The 23,038-nt window shown below is 36.1% G+C and overlaps 1 protein-coding gene across 1 annotated transcript in view; it reads left to right on the top strand.

The window, feature by feature from the left end:
- The window catches only part of PRKN (parkin RBR E3 ubiquitin protein ligase), a 671,877-nt gene that overhangs the window by 229,635 nt on the left and 419,204 nt on the right, over positions 1-23,038 (top strand). Inside the window, exon 4 of the mRNA XM_014875951.2 lies at positions 6,627-6,745. Within this exon, the coding sequence (XP_014731437.2) occupies positions 6,627-6,745 (119 nt within the window). The remainder of the gene's footprint in view (positions 1-6,626; positions 6,746-23,038) is intronic.

Raw genomic sequence — 23,038 nt, 5'->3', positions numbered from 1 at the left:
CTTTCATAGTTGTAATTATTTGAGTTGTAATTGTAGTTGAGTAGAGCTGGGTTTTTTGGGACACAGGACGTAATTAGGGAGCTAATGCAGAGAAGCAACTCAGTAGGAATAGCCATTATTTTGACTTCTTCAACCTTCCTCACTCCTTGGGTGTTTAGCTAGTTGTGTCAAAGGCCAGTTGTGAAATGGGCAGCTGTGTAACCTTGGGTCAGACTTTGATTAAATAAGAGCTTTGTGAGAAAGAGCTGCTGGAAGCCTTGTCAGAGGTGTTCACTTCACATCCTCAGTGGGCCCACTGGCCCAGGAGTTACATTTAAACTCAGGTCCTTTCCTTTGTTCCATCCCTGGGCTATGTTTTTAAGTGTGCTGTGTCTGGATATATATCTTGTATAGTCTTGTTTTTCTGGCCTGACATGGGACCAGCCTTGTCCTTATGGATTTTTTTTGATGACCACTGATTTAATTTTTAAATATTTCTTAGTTTATTTGCTGAAACTGTGACCAACTGGATCTGCTGCTCATACTGAAGCCTACACTGCATGATCTGTTTGACCCACACAGACTTCTGGAGCATCTTCCCTTCCCTTCACATGCTTAGGCTTAAACTCAGAAGCTGCTGCCTTCAGCTGCAAATAAACCAGGCCTAGCCAGTTGTCATCACCACAGGTCACACTGGGTCCCTTCAATGATGTAAAAAGCAGCACAGGGTGGAGCTATGTGGGGAATATTATGATTGGTGCATAGTGGTTTCCTCGTGCACAAGAAGTAATTTTTATGGGTGACATTTTGAGAGTCTTAAGTCTTGAACACTGTTGTTGTATCACTGTTTTTCTTCCATGTATTATCCTATGTATTATCCCACGTATTATCCCATGTATGCCAAGCTTTCTGCAGTTTCATTAAATTTCTGGTTGTTTGGAGATTTTTTTATTCCATGTTTTGGTGTCTGGCAGAATCATCACAATTGTTTTCTGGAGTTTTTTTCCTCATTTTGAATCCTTCACTCTTTATTGTTAATATGAGCATTAATGTTGAATTTTGCTCCTTTGTCTGAAAATCAGAGAGCAAGCTAAAGGAGAGAAAGATATATTGTGAGAGGTAAGAGAAAGGTAAAGCTTATATAGAGGTCAGGAAAGGGAATGAGACAGGGAAAAGGTAATTACAGAAGTTAGATGTGTAACAAGATAATGAAGGATTTGGGTGAAGTATAAAAGAAGTGAAGGTAAATGATACTGAAGCTCAGAAAAGTGAAGCAGATTATTCTTTCATGATAATGATTGGAAGAAAAATCCTAATATACTAATATCCTGAATTCCAGTAATTTAAGATAGATCAAATGCTGTGCTTTTTGCATTTTTTAAATTCACAGATTTCTTCTGGTTGTTTTTTTCACACAAATTTTTTCACTGAAAAGGTATTAAAAAGATAAGACAGCCCCACTGTCTTTGTTAAGTAACTTCTGATATTCCACCTCTTAGGGATTACACCCTCTACAGCAGATTTCAACTCTTCTTAAAATTTTAGTCCTTGTAACAGTGACAAGTCCATTTCTTTTTTTCTAAATAACTGTGTATTCTGTATACTTTAATTACCTGAGATTCATAGACATTCTGCACGTCCTATTTGAGTGTAAAGAAAGAGTTGTGGTTGGTTTGTTGGATTTTTTCAGGTTTATTCTGTTTCATATAGTTATCCATACTGCAGAATTCTTCAGCTCTTAATCGTGAATTCTTTTGCATGGCATCACCAAGTGGGGCTCATCTTCCCTAATTTTGAGGTTTGCAAAGTAGATATTCCCACAACAGAGAGAAACAGACCCTTTTAGACACAATTTATCTGACATGTTTATGTGTTTTTATATCTACTTTAGTATGAATTGAATCAAACCATAAAAGTGTAAATTTCTCTAACTAGAATATATCACAATCAGTTTAGATGAATCTAGCTGTTAAATAAATATCATTTTCATGTTCTGAATTAGACAGGCATCATAAAGAAGAGGTATAATCTAGAACAGGTAGAAAAGTTTATAAATGTGTGCATCCACATCCATAGGTCTGGGGATGAAAGCTATGTGCTCCGTGAAATCTTTGCAGACAAAGAAAAGTGGTTAAAGGAAAAAAGTTAATAGGCAGAACATGCCAGTTGTATTTTTGCAAAGTGAATGAGATCTTATAAGTAATTTCTCTTTTTTTGGGTCCAGAAGTGAAACCTACACACTTCTTTTTTTAACTTAGCATTATGAGGAAATTTTCACTAGTTTGAACCTTCTGGGTTTATACTTCAGATGTTTTTGCTCCTCCTACTGTGTTGAATCAAACGAAGTCCTTAAAGTGAACACAGTTGGAAGAATACTTTTTTCTTTCTCTTCTAACTGTATTTTTCATTATGTGGGTCCAAATTGCTAAAATAGTCTGAGGTCTCTGACAGTCAGTCTAAATTTGTAATTTTACAAATGTCTAAATGTAAATATAATGGAATCTGATACAATGCTAACTTTGTGTAGTTTTCAATCTGTTGAAAGATTTCCTGTAGCTGTGTCCTGTTTTAAATAGGTGATTATAGGAAAGACTCAGTAATCAGTATAATCTATATGAAAATGCAGTTCAAATGAAAACAGTAGGTTTGCTACTAATATCCCTATTTACATCTTATTCACTTAAACAGTCATAGAGATGATAATGGGTGTTTTGACAGATTAGAGATTTCAGGATCAAGTCTACAGTCATTATGACTAATGTTTTCTCATTAACTGGTCATGCATATGAAAATAATTGGTCTGTGCTATGACTAACATGTACAAAGCTCCCATAGCATGGTCATCATTAACAGCACAGAAATAAGGAAGTAATTCAGGTCCTAAGGAGCTCAAAAATCTAAATGGGGAGAGTATAAAAACACTGGGATGCACATCAGAGAAAGCTACTTCCCCTTTTTATATAAAAATACTGAAGGGAGAAAACAGTTTTAAGACTTTTTTTGTTATGTGATATTTGCGAGGAAATTAGCTTTGAAGAGGTAGAAAAGAGAGAGTGTGACTCATTGTGGTGAGAGGACAGGTCCTGACACAGATCATAAATGAGAGGCCTCTTGCATTCCTGCTGGGATTTTTTTCATTTTTGGGCCACTAAAGTCAACTTAATTAAATTAACTCCATGGAGAAAACCATCAAGCATTTTCCTAAAACTAGCATGTAATAAGTGGCTTCATATAATAATATTTGGAAGTGAAAACTGCAAAATAGAGATTTTTTTTCTGAATTCTCGTAAGTTTTTAAAGTTATACACCCAAAAAGGTGTGTGCCTCATACATTTACTTATATGGTTGGTTCTGCAACAATTTTAGTGATTACTGGCACTGTGCCATAATTGCATTCTTTGTTAATATTAATACGTCAGAGCTGGTGCATAAGATAGATTTCCTTGTTCCTGTGTCTTTCAGTTTCTCTTTGAAAAGGGGTCCAAGGGGATGCAGTCTCAGCCAAAGTCCATGCTAATTTAGACAGTGACATGAACAAGTCAGTAACGAGCTTAATTCTTGTCATCAGTGTTGTACTGTAAGCCGACTTGCAGCATTTACATCTTTAATTAAGTCTTTGTTTTGCCTGGTGATGCTGCTCAGGACATGCACCTAATGATGTAGCTGCACTTTGTGAGAATGTGATCCGCACATCTGCAAAAAATGGTGAATTGTTGCTGAAAATCTCCATTTAACACATTCCTTCTAAAATCAGTGTGTTCCTCTTGTCATGTTGTGCCTTTCCAGCTTCCTTTCTATAGCAGATATTTCTAAAGTTATTCTGTGTCTCTGAATAGATCTGTGCTGCTTAACTGCTCCAACTCATTATATTATAAATTTGTTTCTTGTGTTTCAAATTTGTGCACAGGGAATGTGTTTGGGGGGACTTTTTATATTCATGAAAACCAAAAACAAAATTGAAAGTGCTAAGAAAAATGAATATTGAGCTAATGTAGCCTATTTTTGCACAGAGCAAATATCAAGCTAATGCATAAGATTTATCCTCTATAGTAAATCAGCAATATGTCTCATTTTAGGCCTCTCCTATGACTACTATTTTTTACTGCAGTATTCAGTCATGCTGATTTATGCCATACTATCTTGTGAATATTTTGCGGACTATTATCAATAAAATAATTTTATCTTTGGGTCCAAATGGAATGAGCTTAGAACACAAAGCAGACAGAGACCATGATTCCTGCCTCGAGTGTTTTAATCCTTGAAATAAATTTTAATCCTTGGCATAAAATGTGAGACAGGGACACAAGACAGCAGGGAGTGGACGACTGGATCAGGAAAGGCATCAGCCAATTAACAAATTATTTTATGCTGTAAGGGCTCATGTAATCAATAAGATGGTTCTGTTTAACTGGAAAGGTTTCATTAGAGTCATGCCAGGAATCAGCTTGGAGTGTAGGACTGAACTAGGACAGTGAGCGCTGGCACCACAGAATTACTCAGGATAGGTGTGAATAGAAGCAGCAATTTCAGTAGTCCCGTTAGACAGCCCACATAGGAAATTGGAACAATGAGAGAGGACTGGGGATAACAGAATAGATAATGGCTCTGGTCTCACTTCCTGCTGTTGAGACCAAGTCAGGAATCAGTGGCTGAAATCATCTTGTTTACTGTGGACCTCTACTAGCAATAACATTCTTGCTTTCTTAAGTAGTAGAGCGTTCCCTTAGAATTGTGCTAAAGGCGCTGACATTTACTCTTATTGTTTGATCTGCTGATCCTCCTAGAGGAACTGCGAAAAGTAAAGTCACTTGCAAGTGTCCTCCTTCTCATATGCAATACCATAGTTTAGATTTTTGATGTGGATTTTAGCACAAATCAAGTCTAATCCAGACATGCTCTCAGTTCCAGTAATCAGAGCCACCAGCAAAATATGAGTGAATGGATATCCAGATGTCCAAAACTTTGTCATATTAAATTTCACAACTTTGTATCATATATTAAATAGTTCATATATTAATCAGTTTTTTCCTTTAATTTAAATATTTTAATCCCAGAACTGTCTTTAGACTGATTTGAGAGGTGTGCTCTCAGCCTTTGAGTTGCAATTATTCATATGGAAAAGTGTGTAAGTGTGTGAATGTATGAGTGTGTGTCATTTCCCACAAAAACTGAATTCCATTTAAATTCTGTAATACTTTATGTTCTGCCATGGTAGTCAATAGTTTCCAAGGAAGCATAGTGAATATCCTGAGAGATCAGTTGACTAAAATTAGTTTTGGATGCTTCACTGATATACTCTTATGTAGCTAATGCTTGTGAAAATGGAAAAAGTGTTACAAAATTTCTTTCAACGATGTATGTCTTCTTTGTAGACATCTGCATACTTTTTCTTAGAAAAAAAAATTTTGGATGATACAGTTCTCTGAGGTTGAGTTCTGGAAACTGAAATTATATTTGCGTTACATTTATATTATATTTGAGCACGTTTAAATCAGGACAGCCATGAATAGGTATAAAATGTAGTTGATTGCCATTTAGCATTGGCTGAACACAGGGTCTGACCCTTTACTGTGCGAGGGGCAGGTAAAAATAAAGGAAGACAGACATTAAAAACAAAATTATTCCAGATCATGTTTACTGTGGTAATGTGCTAGGGTTCAAATGTACATAAAACATGTATTGCTGATGAATGTAGTGAGAAATAAGACAATAGGGAGAGAGACAGTGAAAAAAATTCACCTCTGACAGATTGCTACTGATTCTGAAGTTCACCACTGTTAATGGGTCAAATCTCGTCTTGATATTGAGAAATTTTTGTTTGAAACTTTATTCTGGTCTCATTTCAGCTCCTGATGATAAGCATGATTCTCTGAACTTGGAGCTGTCCAGTCTAGATTAAAACCATGCCAGGGATAGTCCAACGTTTTGTGAGGAATAGCCATAACTATTCTAAAAAATGCCTCACTCAAAACAGTGATCAGCATTGCCTGTGAAATCAAATTCATTAGCATTGCCCTGGGTTTTCACAATTCTCTTCATATCATATTCTGTTCCATACTTTCACGGAAACGAATGCGTTTCATTTCATTTTCCTTGAAAATTTACTTGGCCTAATATCTTGGCAGCATTTTGCAAACTTTGCTAGGTTATAAAGCTGCCAGCAAGAATAAAGAACTGGCTTCCAGTCTTCCATGGATAGAAGTAAATTGGCTAAATTAAATATTTGTTTTCTTTTTGTGGTATCAGTCAAATTAATCTTTTAAACTTCATCTAAAGAAATTTTCATGCAATTTGACCTAAAAATTGCAGCTAGACAATTTTTAACTAGAAGTGAGATGCAAATTATGGAGGGCTGGGGTAATTAATCTCATATATCACTTGACAAGGATTTCAGTTGGTGCTCATCAGTGGTAAGCTCTGGATGCATTACAGCTGTAGTTCACCTGTACTTATTGAGCAAGAAGCAGGAGTTACTGGAAGCTAGGAAGTTAGGAACTAGACTAGGCAAGAGAAGATGATTGCAAAGCTGTCTTCAGAACTTAAAATGATTTTAACTTATCACTTAGAGAGTCAGAAAGCTTTCATGACAGTTTGCTGCTGATTTTCACTATATATCAAAAGTTGTTATTTTCTGTTTGTCTTGACAGGTGCAGCAAGTTACAACAGTTTTTATGTTTTTTGCAAAAATTTCTGCCAAGCTGTGAAGCCTGGAAAACTGAGGGTCCGCTGCAGTGTGTGTAAACAAGGAACCCTGACATTGGCAAGGGTAAGATTTTTTGGATTTGTTTCAAGGTTTTGGGGTATATGGAGATGACATATCTAGTCTTTTCTATTTGCATACATATGGCTATGTATATATGTAGTCCTACTTTTTTTCCCCCTTGCTGTTTATATCTGAGAAGAGTAATTCAAAGGATGTTGAAAATGTCACTCACTTGTTTCCATTATTTGGAGCATATACAAGGAACATGGTGCAGACTAGAGCTCCAATCCTTGAAAGACATACTTAGCTCTTTATTCTAAGGACTAATGATTAACCTGATTGTATACACAATCTATACAACTGCATATATAATACGTGCTAATATGTTGCTTATTCAAAGCTTGGAGCTGTTGTTAAGGCCTCAGAAAGACCTGAATTCAAATCTAGGTTGTGACCATTATGGGCTGAGGCCAGAAGTTTTTGAACGGATGTGTAGTTGAGAATATTAATCCCTCCAGCCCTGTTGCAGCTTGTAAAAACAAGAATAAGTTATTGTTCCTGGACAGAAAAGTAGTAAGTGATCTCTCAATCTTGGTTTGCACCCTAAAATGAGAGCGTGTTGGGGAGAGAGTTGAATGTGCAGTATTGTAAAGTTTTGAAGGGTTTTTCTTCTGTCTGAGTGCTGCTAAATTTCACTGGTTAAGTTATTGTTGAATGAGAGTTCTTCCTCTCTCCTAAATTGGTGTTTGTCAACCGGGTTTGTTATGTGAAAGGCTTAGGTTTTAAAGAAGACTGAGCCATACCATGCTATGGCTTGGTTATAAGGAACTTTCATATTCAGGCCATGTTCAAGTGTTTAAATTTGTCTTTTGCTGTGGTTTAAAGTTTCAGCTTTGTGTTCTCAATGTAGTACAGTGCTTCAATGTCTTTACGTGTAATAGCACTGTAAAAAAATAGCAATTAAAAACCCAGGTTCTAAATTCTCCTTGAAAAGAATAAACCATACCATGATTACGCACATCTAATTCAAAAAGCCACCACCACAACCCCTCAAGCTTTGTGAGGCTTCAAAGTGTTGCATTTTGTGGTGTTCCAGATGAACACATCTAAGGGGATTCTTTTTCTCTTAAAATTTTTATTTAAATGTTCGTAATTAGTATAGGCTTGAATCACATATAAATCTAGACAGAAAAGAAGACACCATTAATATACATTTCCAATGGATAAAAAAACAGTATTGTATTCGGCTTATATACATGAAGTCAGTGCTGCTGAAAGGCATTGCTTTTATCAGATGAGTTTGAATCTTATAGATTCCATTGACATCACACAACATGAGTCTTTTGCTAGACTCAGCAGCTTTCTTCAGCATGCCCACTTTTGGAAATGATGACTTTCACATCTGTGCTGTTTAATTTGGGATCATTGCATTCCTTGTGTTAAATAAACCTAAATACATTTCCAAACTTTGCAGCTTTTACAGTATCTACATGGTTCTTTGTTTTGGAGGCTTAAAAAAAACCAACAAAACTTAAAAATATCACCCCTGTATTGTCTCCCAGGGATTCCTCATAACTCTATGGTGGAAATGCTATTATAAAATGTTTCAGTATGGTATACCTATTAATAACTTCTGCTTGCCTGGAATGTACGTGGGCCTACATTTTTTTGGCAAATACGGGTTCAATGACACAATAAATATATGCAGGCTGATAAATTCAATTGAATGAGCAGATTACAGCTGCATCTTCTTTCTATTAGCATATTTTACAGTACATATGAAAGCAAAGTAGCTGGAAACTTGTAGTGGAAGCTGTTCCAATTTTCAAGGTTGATTCAAAAAATGCCAGCTTTCAGAAGATTTGATAAGGTACTTCAGCATAAAAGTACAAAAGAGGAAAGGGAGATATCTTCTGCAGAGTTTAAAATTATAATTTTATTCTGTTTTAGTTTTCAAATAATGCTTGGCTGTGAAAATAATTTGCACTTGAGATCCATGTTACTTTCTCCCCAAAATGAAGAAAAATTCTTATCATTCTTTTCCTCTTGAAGTGAAGCAGAGCACAGTAGTTAGGAATAGTGAGCATGCTGTTGCTGCAGTTTGTGCTGGCAGTCCTATGGGCTTCCAAAGGGCAGTGTTTGCAATATGGGCACTCTTAATGTCATGAGTGTGCTATGCAACAGTCAGTTTGTTTATAAACACACAGCATCTATCTCAGTCCTGTGGTTATAAAGAGTAGATGCAGATTTTGCATGTGCCTGCCTCACCTTCTTTGCTGGTCCGCTTTCCAAGGAGACAGAAAATAGTTCCAGTTGTAGTGGATTCTAATATGTACTACGACTTATTTCTTACTGTATAGAGACCACTCTGTGTTAAGGCCAGGCAAAAGTGTGGCTGTCACAGCAAGTGAGCTGTATTTGCCCTGTTTTCTTCAATGCATTGCAGTCTACAGTAGCCAAATTCTGCTGAAAAGGTTAAAAAAAGTTCAAGTTAGTATTACCCCAAACCCCTGTCTTTCCCCTCCAATCCCTTTAGGCTGTACCACTGATTGCTGGTAGATACCATCTCTGCTGGTACTACAGTTATTCTCCTTTTATAGTGAAATTAGTCAAAATAAAGTTGACATAAACAAACTATAAAACTGTACCACTGTACTACAGCTCTGTCAGCGAAGCCACGGTTTGTTTTTTTTTTATCTCTTTTTTCGCTCCAGACTTGGTGCCTGACCTTTACATGGCAACACAGCAAGTTTCTTGAGAAGCTCTTTTGTGCCATAAGCACCAAAGCACTCTGTAAGCCAACATTTGTTACACTAAATCTTTCATTGAGATGAAAGTGAATACCTGTGTAATACCTGCACAAAGCTTTGTGCAGCCTTCACTTACTCTACATGCTAATCCTTTGACTACCTAAGCTACAAATGACCAGCCTAATTAAATTGAGCTTTCTTTTTTCATGGTGTGTTGACTGACATTTAAAATATTACTTATTCATTTAAGTAGTCTTATTCTAAAACCATATTTAGCAGTCATGCCTATTTGCATAGCATTATTTTAATATATGATGCTCAGATTAGGTTTATGAAACAATATTTCTATGAAATTAAAGAGCACTGTTTTTATTTTTACTGAGGGCATACATCGAAATATTAGATTTGTCATTTTACAGTTGGCACTTATCTGGCACTTTACAAAAATTTCATGACCTTATGCTTTATGGGAGATGTATGTAGGTTAATTTAATTATAAGAAAACATCACTGTAAAAGTATCACATCTTCCTAGTTTCTCTAATTAATCAAGCACAAAAGATATCTGTGAAGATTGGTGTGTGGGAGTCTTGTGTGGGCCACCTACAGACCTACCAGTAAGATTTTTCATATATCTTGAAAATATTAGTAGCCATGATACAGATAATTAGGGTATTTCTCTTTCCAGGAAAAAAAAAACAACAAAAACAAAACAAGAAAAAAACCCCAGCAAAACAACAAACCAAAACCAAAAACCTAACAAAAATCCAAACAACAAAGGAACAGAAAACTCAAAATATGTGAGCAAACAAAAACCCACCAAAAAAGAGGGACTGATTATAATAGTCACATTTGCAGTCCTTCTTTTGGAGCTGTAGCAGTGTTAACATTCACAGTGTTAGGCCTCTAGTGAAAAGGAAAATGTGTATCTGTGAATGGACGGCCAGATTCTGGGAACTGATATGCACCAAGCTATACACAAACCCACACTTTTCCAATGTATCTGACTCTGTGTGTAGTCCTGGTTAAAAAAAAAAAAGACAGGAACATTTGATTTGGTATCTGTCATAATTCAGAATTCAACCAGAGTAAGAGTCTGGATTGAAATGTGACAAGTAGCCTTTGAGCCTCCCTATTGAGGCACAGGTGCTATGGTGAGGCCGTTTCTAGTGTGGGGACTCATCACTACTTGGTCATTCTTCTTCTTGTGTCCTTGCTAGTTAGTACTGAGTTTTGCACCAAAGGAGTTTGTCATAGCTCTTTTATACTTTGCAAATGTTCACATCATTATGTCAGATCTTTTCAGACATGGGGAGTTATATTCAGATCTAACTCCCTGCAGATGAGATTTAGATCCTATCCCTTACAGCACATCTGGTGTGTACTGTCCCATTGCTGTCCCTGCCCTCTGTGATCCAGAGGAGCCTCCTGACTTCACAGGTTTTGTTAAACTGTCTCTTCCACAGAGTTCTCTTCCATTGTTTATCAAATTAAGGATGTTGCTTGCATCTATTTTTTTAAATCTTAAACGTAGAAAAGAAATGGACATTTGCTGAATTTTGTTTCTCTGGAACCATGAATGTCCTATGATTTGGGTGATTGGTCAGCACAGGCTGTGTGGTCCATCACAGTTTTGCACAAGAGTCTTCTGTGTGCCTTTCAGTGACTGATAAATAATGGTGTAAGTGGTCTTCCTAATGGATGACAGTACAGCATTTGGAATTTGGTACTTTCATACTTCCTAGGAAGAGCAAGATCTGTGACACAATAATTTGCTTTGAGCTCTTACTTCCTAGCTCCTTTTAAGCTATTTTAATAGGGTGGTTTCTTTTTGATTAATATAAACTTAGCAGAGATTTTACAATAATATAAAATAAAAAGGCAGTATACTCTTGATCTTTGTTTTTTTCTTCAATATTTCATTGTAAAACTCCATTTCACAGTGCATAGCCTCTCACCACTGCTTCTTTGAGGTCACTTTTTTCCTTGAATTAACTACTTGTGTCCTCCCTCAGTAGCAGATAAAGGAAAGAGTGCTGCTCACTGCATCGGAGCAAGGCTGACTGAAAGAAAAAGGGACAAGTAGCACCTCTGAAATTATGTAGTCCTTACTGTTGCTGAGTCAGCTTCTCCCCTCTGATGGTTACACTACTGGGGTAATATGGCAAACAGATTACAACAAATCAGTTTGTCCTTTAAAGCTAAACTGCAAAACAAACAGCCACTGAAGTGTATGTGAACAAGTGTGATCTCATTTACAGGCTGGGAAGATATTAAAAATATGATTGAATTCTTGAGAATGGGTAACATAGGTATTTGTCTCTCGAAAATTACATGTGTTCTGGGAGGATACAAATGTTTTTGATATATATTATAGCTAACACATGACAAACACAATGTGTCAAAATGCTTCTATTGAATACTGTGCATAAAAAAGTTACCACTGTAATGTGTGAGTTCTCGGTCAAACTAACAAATGTGGAAAAAACCATTTATTGTTTGGTTCCTGCTAATAAACGTGTTAGTACAAAAATAGCTTAATTTCCCTGCATTTGGCTGACAGAAGTAGCATTTACAGGAAATTACACATATTCAGTATATGTGCTTCTTTTTACATAAATAATGAAAAATGCCTCAATTCTGACATCTGAATTGCCACCACTGGGCACTGATGTTAATGCTGTCTTGAGAAGACTAGGCCAGTAAAAATAAGCTCTTGGAACAATTTTTCCCAGGGTTCCTACAGAATCAGGAAATCCTTCTTCATTAGTTATATTGAGTCATCTCTCTTAATTGTAAGCTTAATGTTTTTTCCTAATGAACCAGTGTTTTTTGAGAGAGAGGGAACATCTTAAATACAGATCCATTAATCTGTTGTGTAGGCCAAGCTCAGCTGTGCCAGGATTCCAGAGAGAAATCAGGCATATTTTGATCTTCTCCCTACCTGCTGCACAGGGAACTGTACTCTTTTGTGCAGTCATTTCTCTTATGAAGTGATCTGGTGGTAACAGGGATGCTGAATGTGAGCTGCTGAGACTGCCATTCACACAAGGAACTCATGTCATCCACTCTTCCTTATTGTTCTCACATTGCTTGCAGTGACTTGGTACACGGCATCAACATTAAATAAATTTAGTGCTGAGCTGACTCTGAATTTGGAATTACTGGTGCAACTTTACTAAGGATGATTGCAGGGCGTCTGCAGATCTGATTTGGCGTTGCTCATCAAGTGTCTTCATTGCTTTTAATAACATGGATGTGGATGTCAGAAAAAAAAGAAAAAAACAACAAAACAGGATAATGCCTGCATTCTGTCTTTAAAAGTCTGTTTTCTTTGATGATATGTTAGATTTTTCTAACATATCATCCTCTAATCCAGATGCATCCTGGGAAGGCTGCTCCAACAGATATTCCTGGGGTCTGCTTATGGTACTGTGGCACTTACAGAAACAAGAAAGCTCAACACGGGGTGGATGAAAGTTATTATTTTAAAATCATTTTTATTCTTTCTTCTCCACTTCTCTCTTTGGCTCTAAATCTCACTTCATTCTGAACCTCTTAAAGGACAGCCTCACTCTTGCACCTGTCTCACATAGTCACGATGCCGTTAGGGATGGCTTCCAAAATGCTCAGCTCCATCTGAAGAGAACAGTTGGAACGATTCAGGAGACTTGACATGGTTTTATTCAGGCTTTTTTCTACCTCTTTCATTTATTTTTAAATATCCCTTAAGAAAAATTTCATTACATTGGACATAAATTGTAATATACAGTAAATGAAAACACATACTTTATTTATGAGTAAAAAAAAAAATCTCATCCATTTCAAAAGACAGGACCAGTAATTCTTTCATGCAAAATAAACTTGGCTAAGGAAATAGTTTTGCCTCTAAGTTGAAAAAAATAATGTCAGTTCTTCTTTTATTTTAATAGGATAAGAAAGTATATTTTAACTCAATTCTATTAGAAGCTCTGAGATATCTATGCATGATTTATAATATTTATTGCAGTATGTGTTTTCAGTGAAGTTACACGTTATAAAGTGTCTTAAAAGCTAGAAAAAAATACCATTGGAAAGAGGGAAAATGACTTCAGTATTATGTACTGCTTCAAGTCATGCTGTGAAATAAAACTGCCTTTTAATGTGAAGCCTAGAGTGAGTTTCTCCAGCCTGGATGACAACACTCATAAATGAAAAGGAAAACAGTTACCAAATTTACTTTCAGATAAGACTTTTACATGAGTTTCTGAATCAAATGTCTAATAAACCCTTTTGCCATAGAGGATAGATTTATGCCTAGTAATACAGATGGTGTTCAGTGTATCTTGTCCTTGCAGTTGCTGTGATACCAGGAAGCAGACTCACAGAATGGTTGAGGTTGGAAGGGAGCTCTGAAGGTCACCTGGTCCAACCCTCCCTGCTCGTGCAGGGCCACTTGGAGCCGTTTGCCCAGGACCGTGTCCCTTTGAGTATCTCCAAAGACAGAGACTCCATGGGCTGTCTGTTCAACCTGTGCCAGGTTCACTCAGTGATCCTCACAGTACAACACTTGCTCCTTATGCTCAGGCAGCACCTCCTGTGTTTCACTTTGTGCCCATTGCCTCTGGTCCTGTCACTAGGCACCTCTCAAAAGAGAATGGCTCTCTCTTCTTTCTATTCCCCCTTCAGATATTTATACAAGGAGGTGAGATCACTAGTAATGCCTGTGTCAGTATATCATGGAAGGCTTGGGACTAGTAAAAAATATCATGCTCAGAGTAACACTTGTTTTGTCAAAAATATTATTTGCTTTTGATTTTTTTTTTTCATGTAATATTGCACATTCTCTGAGCGTATAAATGTCGATCAAAGGTAGACTTTAAACTCTTTCACCCTTATAGGTCTTGTGCTATTTATATTAACGTTGTTATGTATTTTTGTTTAGATGTATACCTTTTGGGAGGAAAAAAAGGGAGTACCAACAGATGTGATAAGTAAGTTATTCAGCTTTAGTTTGGGGGGCAGTTTGGGGTCCCCTCTTCTTGGGGGCAGGAATGTAATGAGAGAGGGAATGCTCTTTCCCTCTGCTTGCATATTGGACCCACTGATGTGTATTATTCTCCAGGGAAGTGAAAAGTTGCAGTATAATTTTTGGCAGCACTGCTGTTATTGTCTTAACTACGTGCAAAGATGGACTTCTCTCCATACAGTAACTCCTCCTCTCACAAAGAAGAGTCCTCTTTCTAAAATTTCTTAGCTTTTTATGTTGAAAGGAGATACAATGAATATTCATTAGCATTCTAGATTTTAGAGCCATAGTTGCATATGTTGGTAAATCCTTCTTGATCCCTCCTGGATCCTCTTTTCTACTCAATAAGACCAAAATGTGCTGTGGATGTGTTGTTGGAATGCATTACAATACAGACAAATCATGGGCTGTGAGAGTGGGGCTTTTTTTGCCTTTTTTTTCTTTAATATGGCAGCTGCCACTGAGATTGAGATGTCCCTGTGCATAACTCTCTTAATTTGGTTTCTTTATTAGAGTACATCCAAACTTCTGTCTACCCAGTATTATTCCTTGGGTAGCTGTGGGTACAAAGAGATCATGCTCACACTACATTATTTCAACATTTTTGATAATGATTAATATTAAACAAATCTAAAGGATCAGGAATTTTCATCCTAGTTTTAAAAATAATGGAATATCTAAGGTACCAGCTGGTTCAGGAGGAAAAACTAAGTATATGTACTTAAGGTATTGTAGTAGCAGAAGTAGCAAATGTCAAACTATTTTCTTGCAAGTGTATCTTCATGTCCATTAAGAAGCTGGTGTATTTTCTCAATAATAATAACAATAACCATCATCATATAATAGCAATGATGATGATATTATTAAAATTATTGATATCTTTAATGGTTAATTTAAAACATAGTAAAGGGACTGTTTACCTCTAAAAGAATTGTAAACAGGTATTTTTTCTAAGTCACTGTGGAAGAAATCATTCCAAATCTTTACATTTGGAATGTCAGCCTATGCTGTTTTTCCTAGTTTTGGACTGAATTACTCAATAAGAAATGTTTGGGATACTTAAACATTAAGTAAGTAAAACTCAGACACCTCTAACTAAAAAAATCAGCTAATTTTAAGTTACATTGATTAAACTTGTTTGGATAGGTTTGTGATCTAAAGGTATTAAGGTCAAATTCATTAAACCTTTCCTCAGAGCTTCATTACTGTAGAGCATCTATTAACATGATGGAGACACAACCAGGGTAGTTATATTGATTTAACTTTCTTGGCAGAGGTATGTGGTGTTCTAATGAAGGTTTTTCCCTTCTTCTTGGGGGTGATGACCAGTTAACAATCCACAGATAAATTCTTAGTACTTATTTAAGTTATACTGCTGCAAGCAACCGGATAAAACATACATACTTGGTCCCCTGTAGTAATTGCATATGTTTAAAGCTTGCTGCATCGTGCAGAAAAAAGAGTTTAGTGGTATATATTAAATGTAGAAGGGGTTGTGTTTGTTTTGGGGTAATTTCGAAATATCATAAATATTCTGTGTTAAGAACTTGATTATCTTAGGAGTCCAGTTCCTTTTTTTTTTAATAACTATACAAATATATATGTAACCCTGAAAATTTTCTAGCCTTAGTTTGCACATGGTCATAAAAGATGAGTGAAGAGATTATCAGTGATATATTTTCTTAGATTTGATATGCACATCAGCTGTTTATGATCTGATGGTGGAAGCACTTTGCAGTTGTTTCGAATCTGTACATCCCTAGATTTTATTGCTTTATTAAAGAAAAAAAAATGAATTCAGGATTTAATAATTAAGATCAGTATGTTCTATATGTCCTTATTTCCATAAGTGCAGTCAAAAAATCAGTTCAGTTGGCAGAAGCTACTTTTTTCAGAGTAAGGCACTGCATTTAACTGATGTCTCAGGTTCCTGTAAAGAGCACCAAGAGATGTTTTTACTGGCTTTCTTCTGCTTAGCTCTGCACATATCTTGCCAGATGAAAACACTGCTGCCTCATCCTGTCTCAGGAGTGTTGCAGAGGAATGTTTATAACTTTGAAAAAATGACCAAAGATGGTGTTATTTGTCTGTTACCAAAATAGATGGTAGGGCCTATTCTCAAGACAAAAAAAAAAAAAATTCCCTGAAGTGTGTTCGTTCTCACTCATGTTGCAGATTGCCTGTCTTCTCTTATACTTCCTCCTGTGAGGATGTACTATTTTGTACTGTCCTCATCTGAGCAACATGTGCTTTCTGGATGTTCATACTATCGGTGCATATTTTGACTTGCTAGATTTGAAAAAAATTAGTTTCAGATGGAGAAAATTAATTCCCCTGAAGTTAGGTTTTCCATTTCAGTCAGGTCTAATTGCTTTTTTTAAATTTTTTTTTTATTTTGAACTAACAAACTTGGAAAAATAGGCAGGAATGTGTTTAACCCAAGGTTTTCCTGGTGTTTTAAGTGGTGCTTAAGAGTGGGAGAATAATTTTGTTTTAATATGCAATCTTTTCTGAATCTGTAGTTATATGTGCTTTAGTTAGGTCCAAAACTTTCAAGCTTCTTCTATATGTGTTGGAAATAATTTCATACAAATTTTTAAAAAACAGTTACTGAACTGAAAGGCTTCCTGGTTACTTGCATGAGTCTTGAGCCTCGTGGACCTTTCTCTTGAGGTCAAGTCACCAGAATGAGTCTCTGCCTGGAGGGAGTGTGACGGTACTTTTGGGGAGAAGAAAAATGGATTTAAAATAGTGCAGTCAGGTGCCATCAGAATAAACAGTTTCTATACTCATCTCCTGTCTTATAGTGTATAAATTAGTTCAGTCAGTTGTCAGATGACAAACTGAGGGTTGTTCTTGTTCTGGACTAATCGAAAAGGACACTGTTTTTTTACAGTACTAAAAATTCTTTAAATATTCTTAAAAGGAAAAACAAAAGCCACAATGCCAATTTATGGAAGCAAGGGTTCTTTCACTATGCAATAGTTCTATTTATGTTTCTTTCATTTTTTTGCTTGCATTTTAGGTAATGTGTTTATTATGTGTGGTGTTATTCATGGTGGGTTTTTTTGGTATAAGACCATGTCATAATATACCAACAGTTCTTGATGGTGATGTACAGATTTATTTATTGAGGATGGATTTTAAAAATAAGCTAATATTCCCTCACTCTGAGTCTTGGAACAATGTCCAAGACTTCTTTCTCTAAATTTCCCTACAGGTCTTGACATCATGACAATATTTCTTTAATGAGTATTTATAATTATTCAGTTGATGTCATCATACGTTAGATCTGATTTCCTTCATGCCTGTGGCCAACCCAATTAAGAGGAATGCAGGATGGGGCAGTTCAGATTCTAGCCTGAACTGTGATCAGAAAGAAGAGCCAGCAGGTTTCCTCTTTGGTTCTCTGTCCCCTTCTGTCTCAGTCCTGCTTATTTTTAGTGTTTTAAGAAGCTGTTTTCTGAAATTCAGGGCCAGTGATGATTACTGATTTTGGCATTTTGGCAAAACAGTAATTTAAAGAGGAAAATTGAATTAATAGGCTTTATTTAAATCAACTAGAATGAAATTGAAAGATTAACGTTCTTGTAACTACAAATTTTGCAAATTTATTTAAAATGTTAGAGCTCTGCTGGAAAAAGTTTTTTCAATTTGATTCTTATGTTTTTCTTCTAGCATATTTCAATTTATATATTCTGTTGAAGAGAACTGGAACTTGGTAACTTTCTTATTTGAACTTTAACTTTGTGTGCTGAGGTAGATCTTCCTGTATACTTCAGGGAGGTGACACGGTTAGATACAATCCACTTTACCCTCTATTCTCTGATAAAATAAATTAGGAGGCCTGAGTGGTTTTTGTATGTCTTAGGTGACAAGGGAAGAAATAAGGTGGGAGAGTGAAAATAACTTACTTTTTGCCAGTACAGATACTCATTTTGTGCTGGATGCATATGTTGGACATGCATGGACAGTAACATGTCACAAGAAAATTAAGCAAAATTTGGTATGGGTCCTGTTATATTCTGATAAAATCATGACTATTACTTCCTCATGCAAAATTTGTTGAATGCCAGCTCGTCCATAACTATAATAAAACCAACTAATGCATAAATGAATTCTGGCAATTTTCAATAGAATTTTAAAACTTGATATGACAGGCAGGAATGCTAAGAGGCAACCAAGTGTGTAAACACTAAATGAAGGATTATCCTTATTTGTGAAAAATCCATTCCAGCGAGAAATTGAACTGGGGGCTTCTCTCAAAAAAGAAGGGCTACTTGGTTAGAGAGCCAAATCAATGCCTGATTTTACTCCCTTTACAGTAATAGGGTTATGTGAGACCTATAAACAATACACAAGTGAGAATAAATGTAACTGAAATGTAACTCTTCTTTAAAGATTCATCTCTAGTCAAGTACTGATTTACAGCTGAATATGATCAAGCATATTAGGACTGATGTACTTCATTTAATAAAGCATATTCCCTGAGCAACCTCACCTCTCATCTCGAATTTTTCTCTTGCAGTGAAGATTTTCTGTGCAAAGCAGATATGTATGGAGTATGTATAAAATAACTAAATGCATAAAATGGTAGATCCTGTATTTATTATTCTTTCAACTGAAGAAAGATTTCACCTGAAAACAGCTGGTCCAGAATCTGGTCTATGCCAGTATTTTAAGTGACATTGTGGTTAATGATAAAGAAAAGATCAAAAAACTTCATGCCATTAATAATGACTTCTAATGAGTCTCAACAGTGTGTAGCTAGCAATTTCAGAAAGTAGACCTGTAAGGGGTTAGGCTGCAACAATCTTGGCACTCGTTTACAGTAAATAGATGCATCCCACTTAGAAAACAATTTGCATTAGACATACCTGTCTGTATGTGCTTTAATTATACATAAATGTTCTCCAATTATACAGAAATCCAAAAGCTGATGGTAAAACCTAAGGCAGTAGATTAACTTCTGGAAAAGCCTCTTTCTAAGGAGCAAACTCTAGGCTTCCTGTATTGTTAGGAATTTAAACTGTCTCAGAGTACAAAGTGTTTCTGCAAATCTTATTCTTAGGCAAAAAGTTTTGTAGCAACTGGTACAGGACACACCAAGTATTAAAAAAAAAACAAAAAAAAACTAGAGAGAGAAGAAGAAAAACATATGGATCTGCTTCTTTTCAAATGCAGATTGTTGAGGCTGGAAGTCTACCACTTAGTCACTCTGTTCTCCATTTGACCATATGGTTGCAAAATCTAGTGGGATGATGTAATAACCCTAGTTAGCCTCCTGAAAGCAAAATATAGTAGAATAAAGTGGGAAAATGTAAGGATTTATTTTATTAATTCTAGCTGTTATGCAGTGTTTAATATGTTTTATTTTCAATAGTTCTGATATGCTGTGGAATCTATATCCGTTTATTGATATTTGTCTCAGTTAATATATTTGTTCTTGCAATATATGAGGTGAAATCTCTAAGTATGCCTTTACATTTAGAATGAAATGACAAGGCTTTTTCTACCTACTTCATAGCGAGCTAAAACTCAGCAGAATGCAACACGCCTGTTAACAAGGTATCTCATATTTATACAAAAATTGGGAGGCCATATGTGCAAAAAGAAGTTATTTTGTGGTCCATCACAACCTTATGTCAACCTCAACTATACAGCTAAAATCTTGATGAATTTACTGGTCTCCATTTGAAATTAAGAAGGACATGACTACCTGTAGCAACTCCTAGGCTGTCCTCCTGCTCTTACTTTGCCAACAAGGCTCAGGAGAGGAGGGATAATGCAGACACAGATGAGGACTTTTTGAGGGAGGACAAGAGGAACACAGTTTTGTGTGTGAGTGTAAAATACCATTCAAATGTGAATCATGAGGGAAGAGGCCTCTCAGTTTGTCACCACCAGCAGCATGTCCACATCGGAATGCAATTTCAGTTTGGGAATAAGTGGAGAGAATCATTGATCACTTTTGGACAAATAGCAACTGATTAGTAAATTGAATTTTAAACAGCACTTCACTGGGCTTCAACTATGTTATTTTTACAGTTCCAGTCTAGTTTCATTATAGTGTAAAATCAAGTAAACAACAAGATCCGTGCAGTGTAACATTTCAGGAAGTGCCACTGGCTGAGACTCTCCCCAGGCACCAATCCCTGTGTGTGATTCCTGGCTGGCACTGATACACAGAGACTTACAATTTTTAATAGGGGTGCTGTATAAGAAACAAGAATACAGTTCTCTCTTTGTTTTGCCATTATATTATGACTACTCATGGTTTGAAAATCACAGTGTTATTGTAGACAGGATCTTTTTATGTATTCATCAATATACTGTGTTTCTTCATGGTTAATTAACTCATTCTGTAAAAATATGAGAGTAATACATTTGTTCTAGTGTCTAGTAACCAAGCACAGTTATCTACAGACTGAAAGTTCATAAAAAGCAAATGGTTTATTCTCTCACTTATAACTGTTTTACATTGAAGTAAAACTTTTAGACCTACAATACCTGACTTGAGTAAAGTTATACTTAACCCTCACCCATAAAAGTGAAAGGAAAATTAAGTCTCTGTGAAAAATAATTCTTCAGAAGTTTTACACTCCTTTTCATTACCTTCCGAAATGTTTATGGCTGAAGTAAATCTTTCCTGCCTTTGTGCTGTGTTAGAAACTTTCCATCATGATTTTCTATCTTTGTAATAGTGTTTAGAAAATAATAGTATTTGCTGCAGCAGTTACTCAGCACCATATCAAAGACACAAACTACAGACTGCCACTTCTGGGACTGCTGTAAGATAAAATCTTGTGTGGATTGGTTAAAGAGAAGATCCCCTTTGTTAAATTGACCTTTTTGATACACAAGTGTTTTCAGATCTGATGTCAGTAGCAAGGATGAAATTGAAAATTCCTTTGTGAGAAAAGTAAATCTTTCATTAACTATGGCAAGAGGTTTACAAAAATGGTAATTTAACTTCCTAGATTTAGATTCCTGTCACCACCTGTCTGCACTTGAATTTGGGGATTCATTTAAAATTTCTAGCCTGCTTGCCAGTGAGATGGTCCTCATGAATTAGAGAACAGAGCAGAATTTCATTCCATGTTGGTGGTTACCAGGAGAGCTTCCTAACCCTGTGGCACACCAGCTTTGGTGCTGAAGGGTCAGCTGTTAAACACTTCCTTCAGATCCTGTAAATCCCAATGTAAACTACATCTGTCAGTGGTACAGTATTTGTTTTCATTCTTCTCCTCCTGCCCCAGGTCCAAGTATGTCACTTTCAGAACATGTGGTTTCCTTCAACAGATAGGATACCATAATGCAAAAGTTATTCCTCTTCATTCTGTATTACCAGTTCTGCTCTTCAACCCACCAAGAACTTTTGTTTCCTCTGTTCATGGTTTAGGGATTGAAGGGGAGAATATATGTATTTATCCAAGAAGATTCTTCTTCTTTCTTAGTGAGATAAAAGGATAATCCTTTATAGGCATTTTACATAGTCTTTTGTTTGCACAATATTTTCTGTCTAAAGCAAAATGTTTTATACTCTGAGTATGAATATAGGAAGTATTCATGGGAAGGGAAAGATGTAAATTCAAATATTGAAATGTGTTGTGGGATGAGGGAGAGAAATCTTAGCCACGCTCCATACACTTCATTGCACACTGTAGTAGATTCACTGTAGACCTGCAAATAAACCAAAGTGGGCTTTAAACTTGCTAACTTGGACCCCATAGACAGAAGATCAGGAACTCAGTGCTGGCCAGCTAACACCACTTCTCTGGTGTGTTTGTAGGCCTTGATGAACTCTAATTTGCTTTGTCCAGACTTTTACCAGTACCTAATATAGCCCTTTAGTTCTTACCTCTACAGTTCTATTGTAGAAATAAAGCCTATTTTTAATGAAAAACAGAGTAGGAACTTCAGCATCCTATTATACAGGATGAGCAGGCAGGTCTTTCCTGTTTAATGTCTCAATTAGAAGTTAATCAATTAATTAAATGCACTTTATTGAATTCAGTTACATTATCTCAGAGAGATGGAGAGCAAGGAGACTTACAGACTTATAGGAAGTAGAGTTACAGGTTATGACTCAGTCCTTTGGCTTAGACTCTTCACCTATCTCCTTCAGCAGAAAAGCAAGGATAAAGCCCTTGGTTCCTCAGTATTAAAACATGTTTTGCTCCCTATTTAGGCACCAAAAAATTTTACTGAAGTTTCTTTCTTTGATGTCTTTATATAGTGACCAGGTGTATAAGCAAAGAGACAACAGAGAAGTTGGAATTGCAGGAAGGGATAGTTGTTGATAGGCCTAAATTAAAGGGAAATGCCTTCCCTTTTCCTTTCCAACTCCCTTCTTTCCCCATTGGTGACTTCTGAAGTCTCATTTGTTCCCAATTTTTGCTCTCTCAGCTGTCTGCATTTTATTAACAGCAAAGTGAACCATCTTCATTTACTTGCACTGATTTTACTTTTGCTCTGGTGTCAGAATATAATCTGGCTAACCTTATATATTCACATAGAAATATACAATTTATGCACATGTTGTAATACTTGTCCTTAACAGTGACAGATATGTGGTAACTATTAAAGAAGATAGCTT

This window comes from Sturnus vulgaris, chromosome 3 (assembly GCF_052056855.1).
Source record: "Sturnus vulgaris isolate bStuVul1 chromosome 3, bStuVul1.hap1, whole genome shotgun sequence".
NCBI classification, from domain to species: domain Eukaryota; kingdom Metazoa; phylum Chordata; class Aves; order Passeriformes; family Sturnidae; genus Sturnus; species Sturnus vulgaris.
The sequence above is the reverse complement of the archived record's forward strand: the minus strand, read 5'-3'. Positions and strand labels throughout refer to the sequence as shown.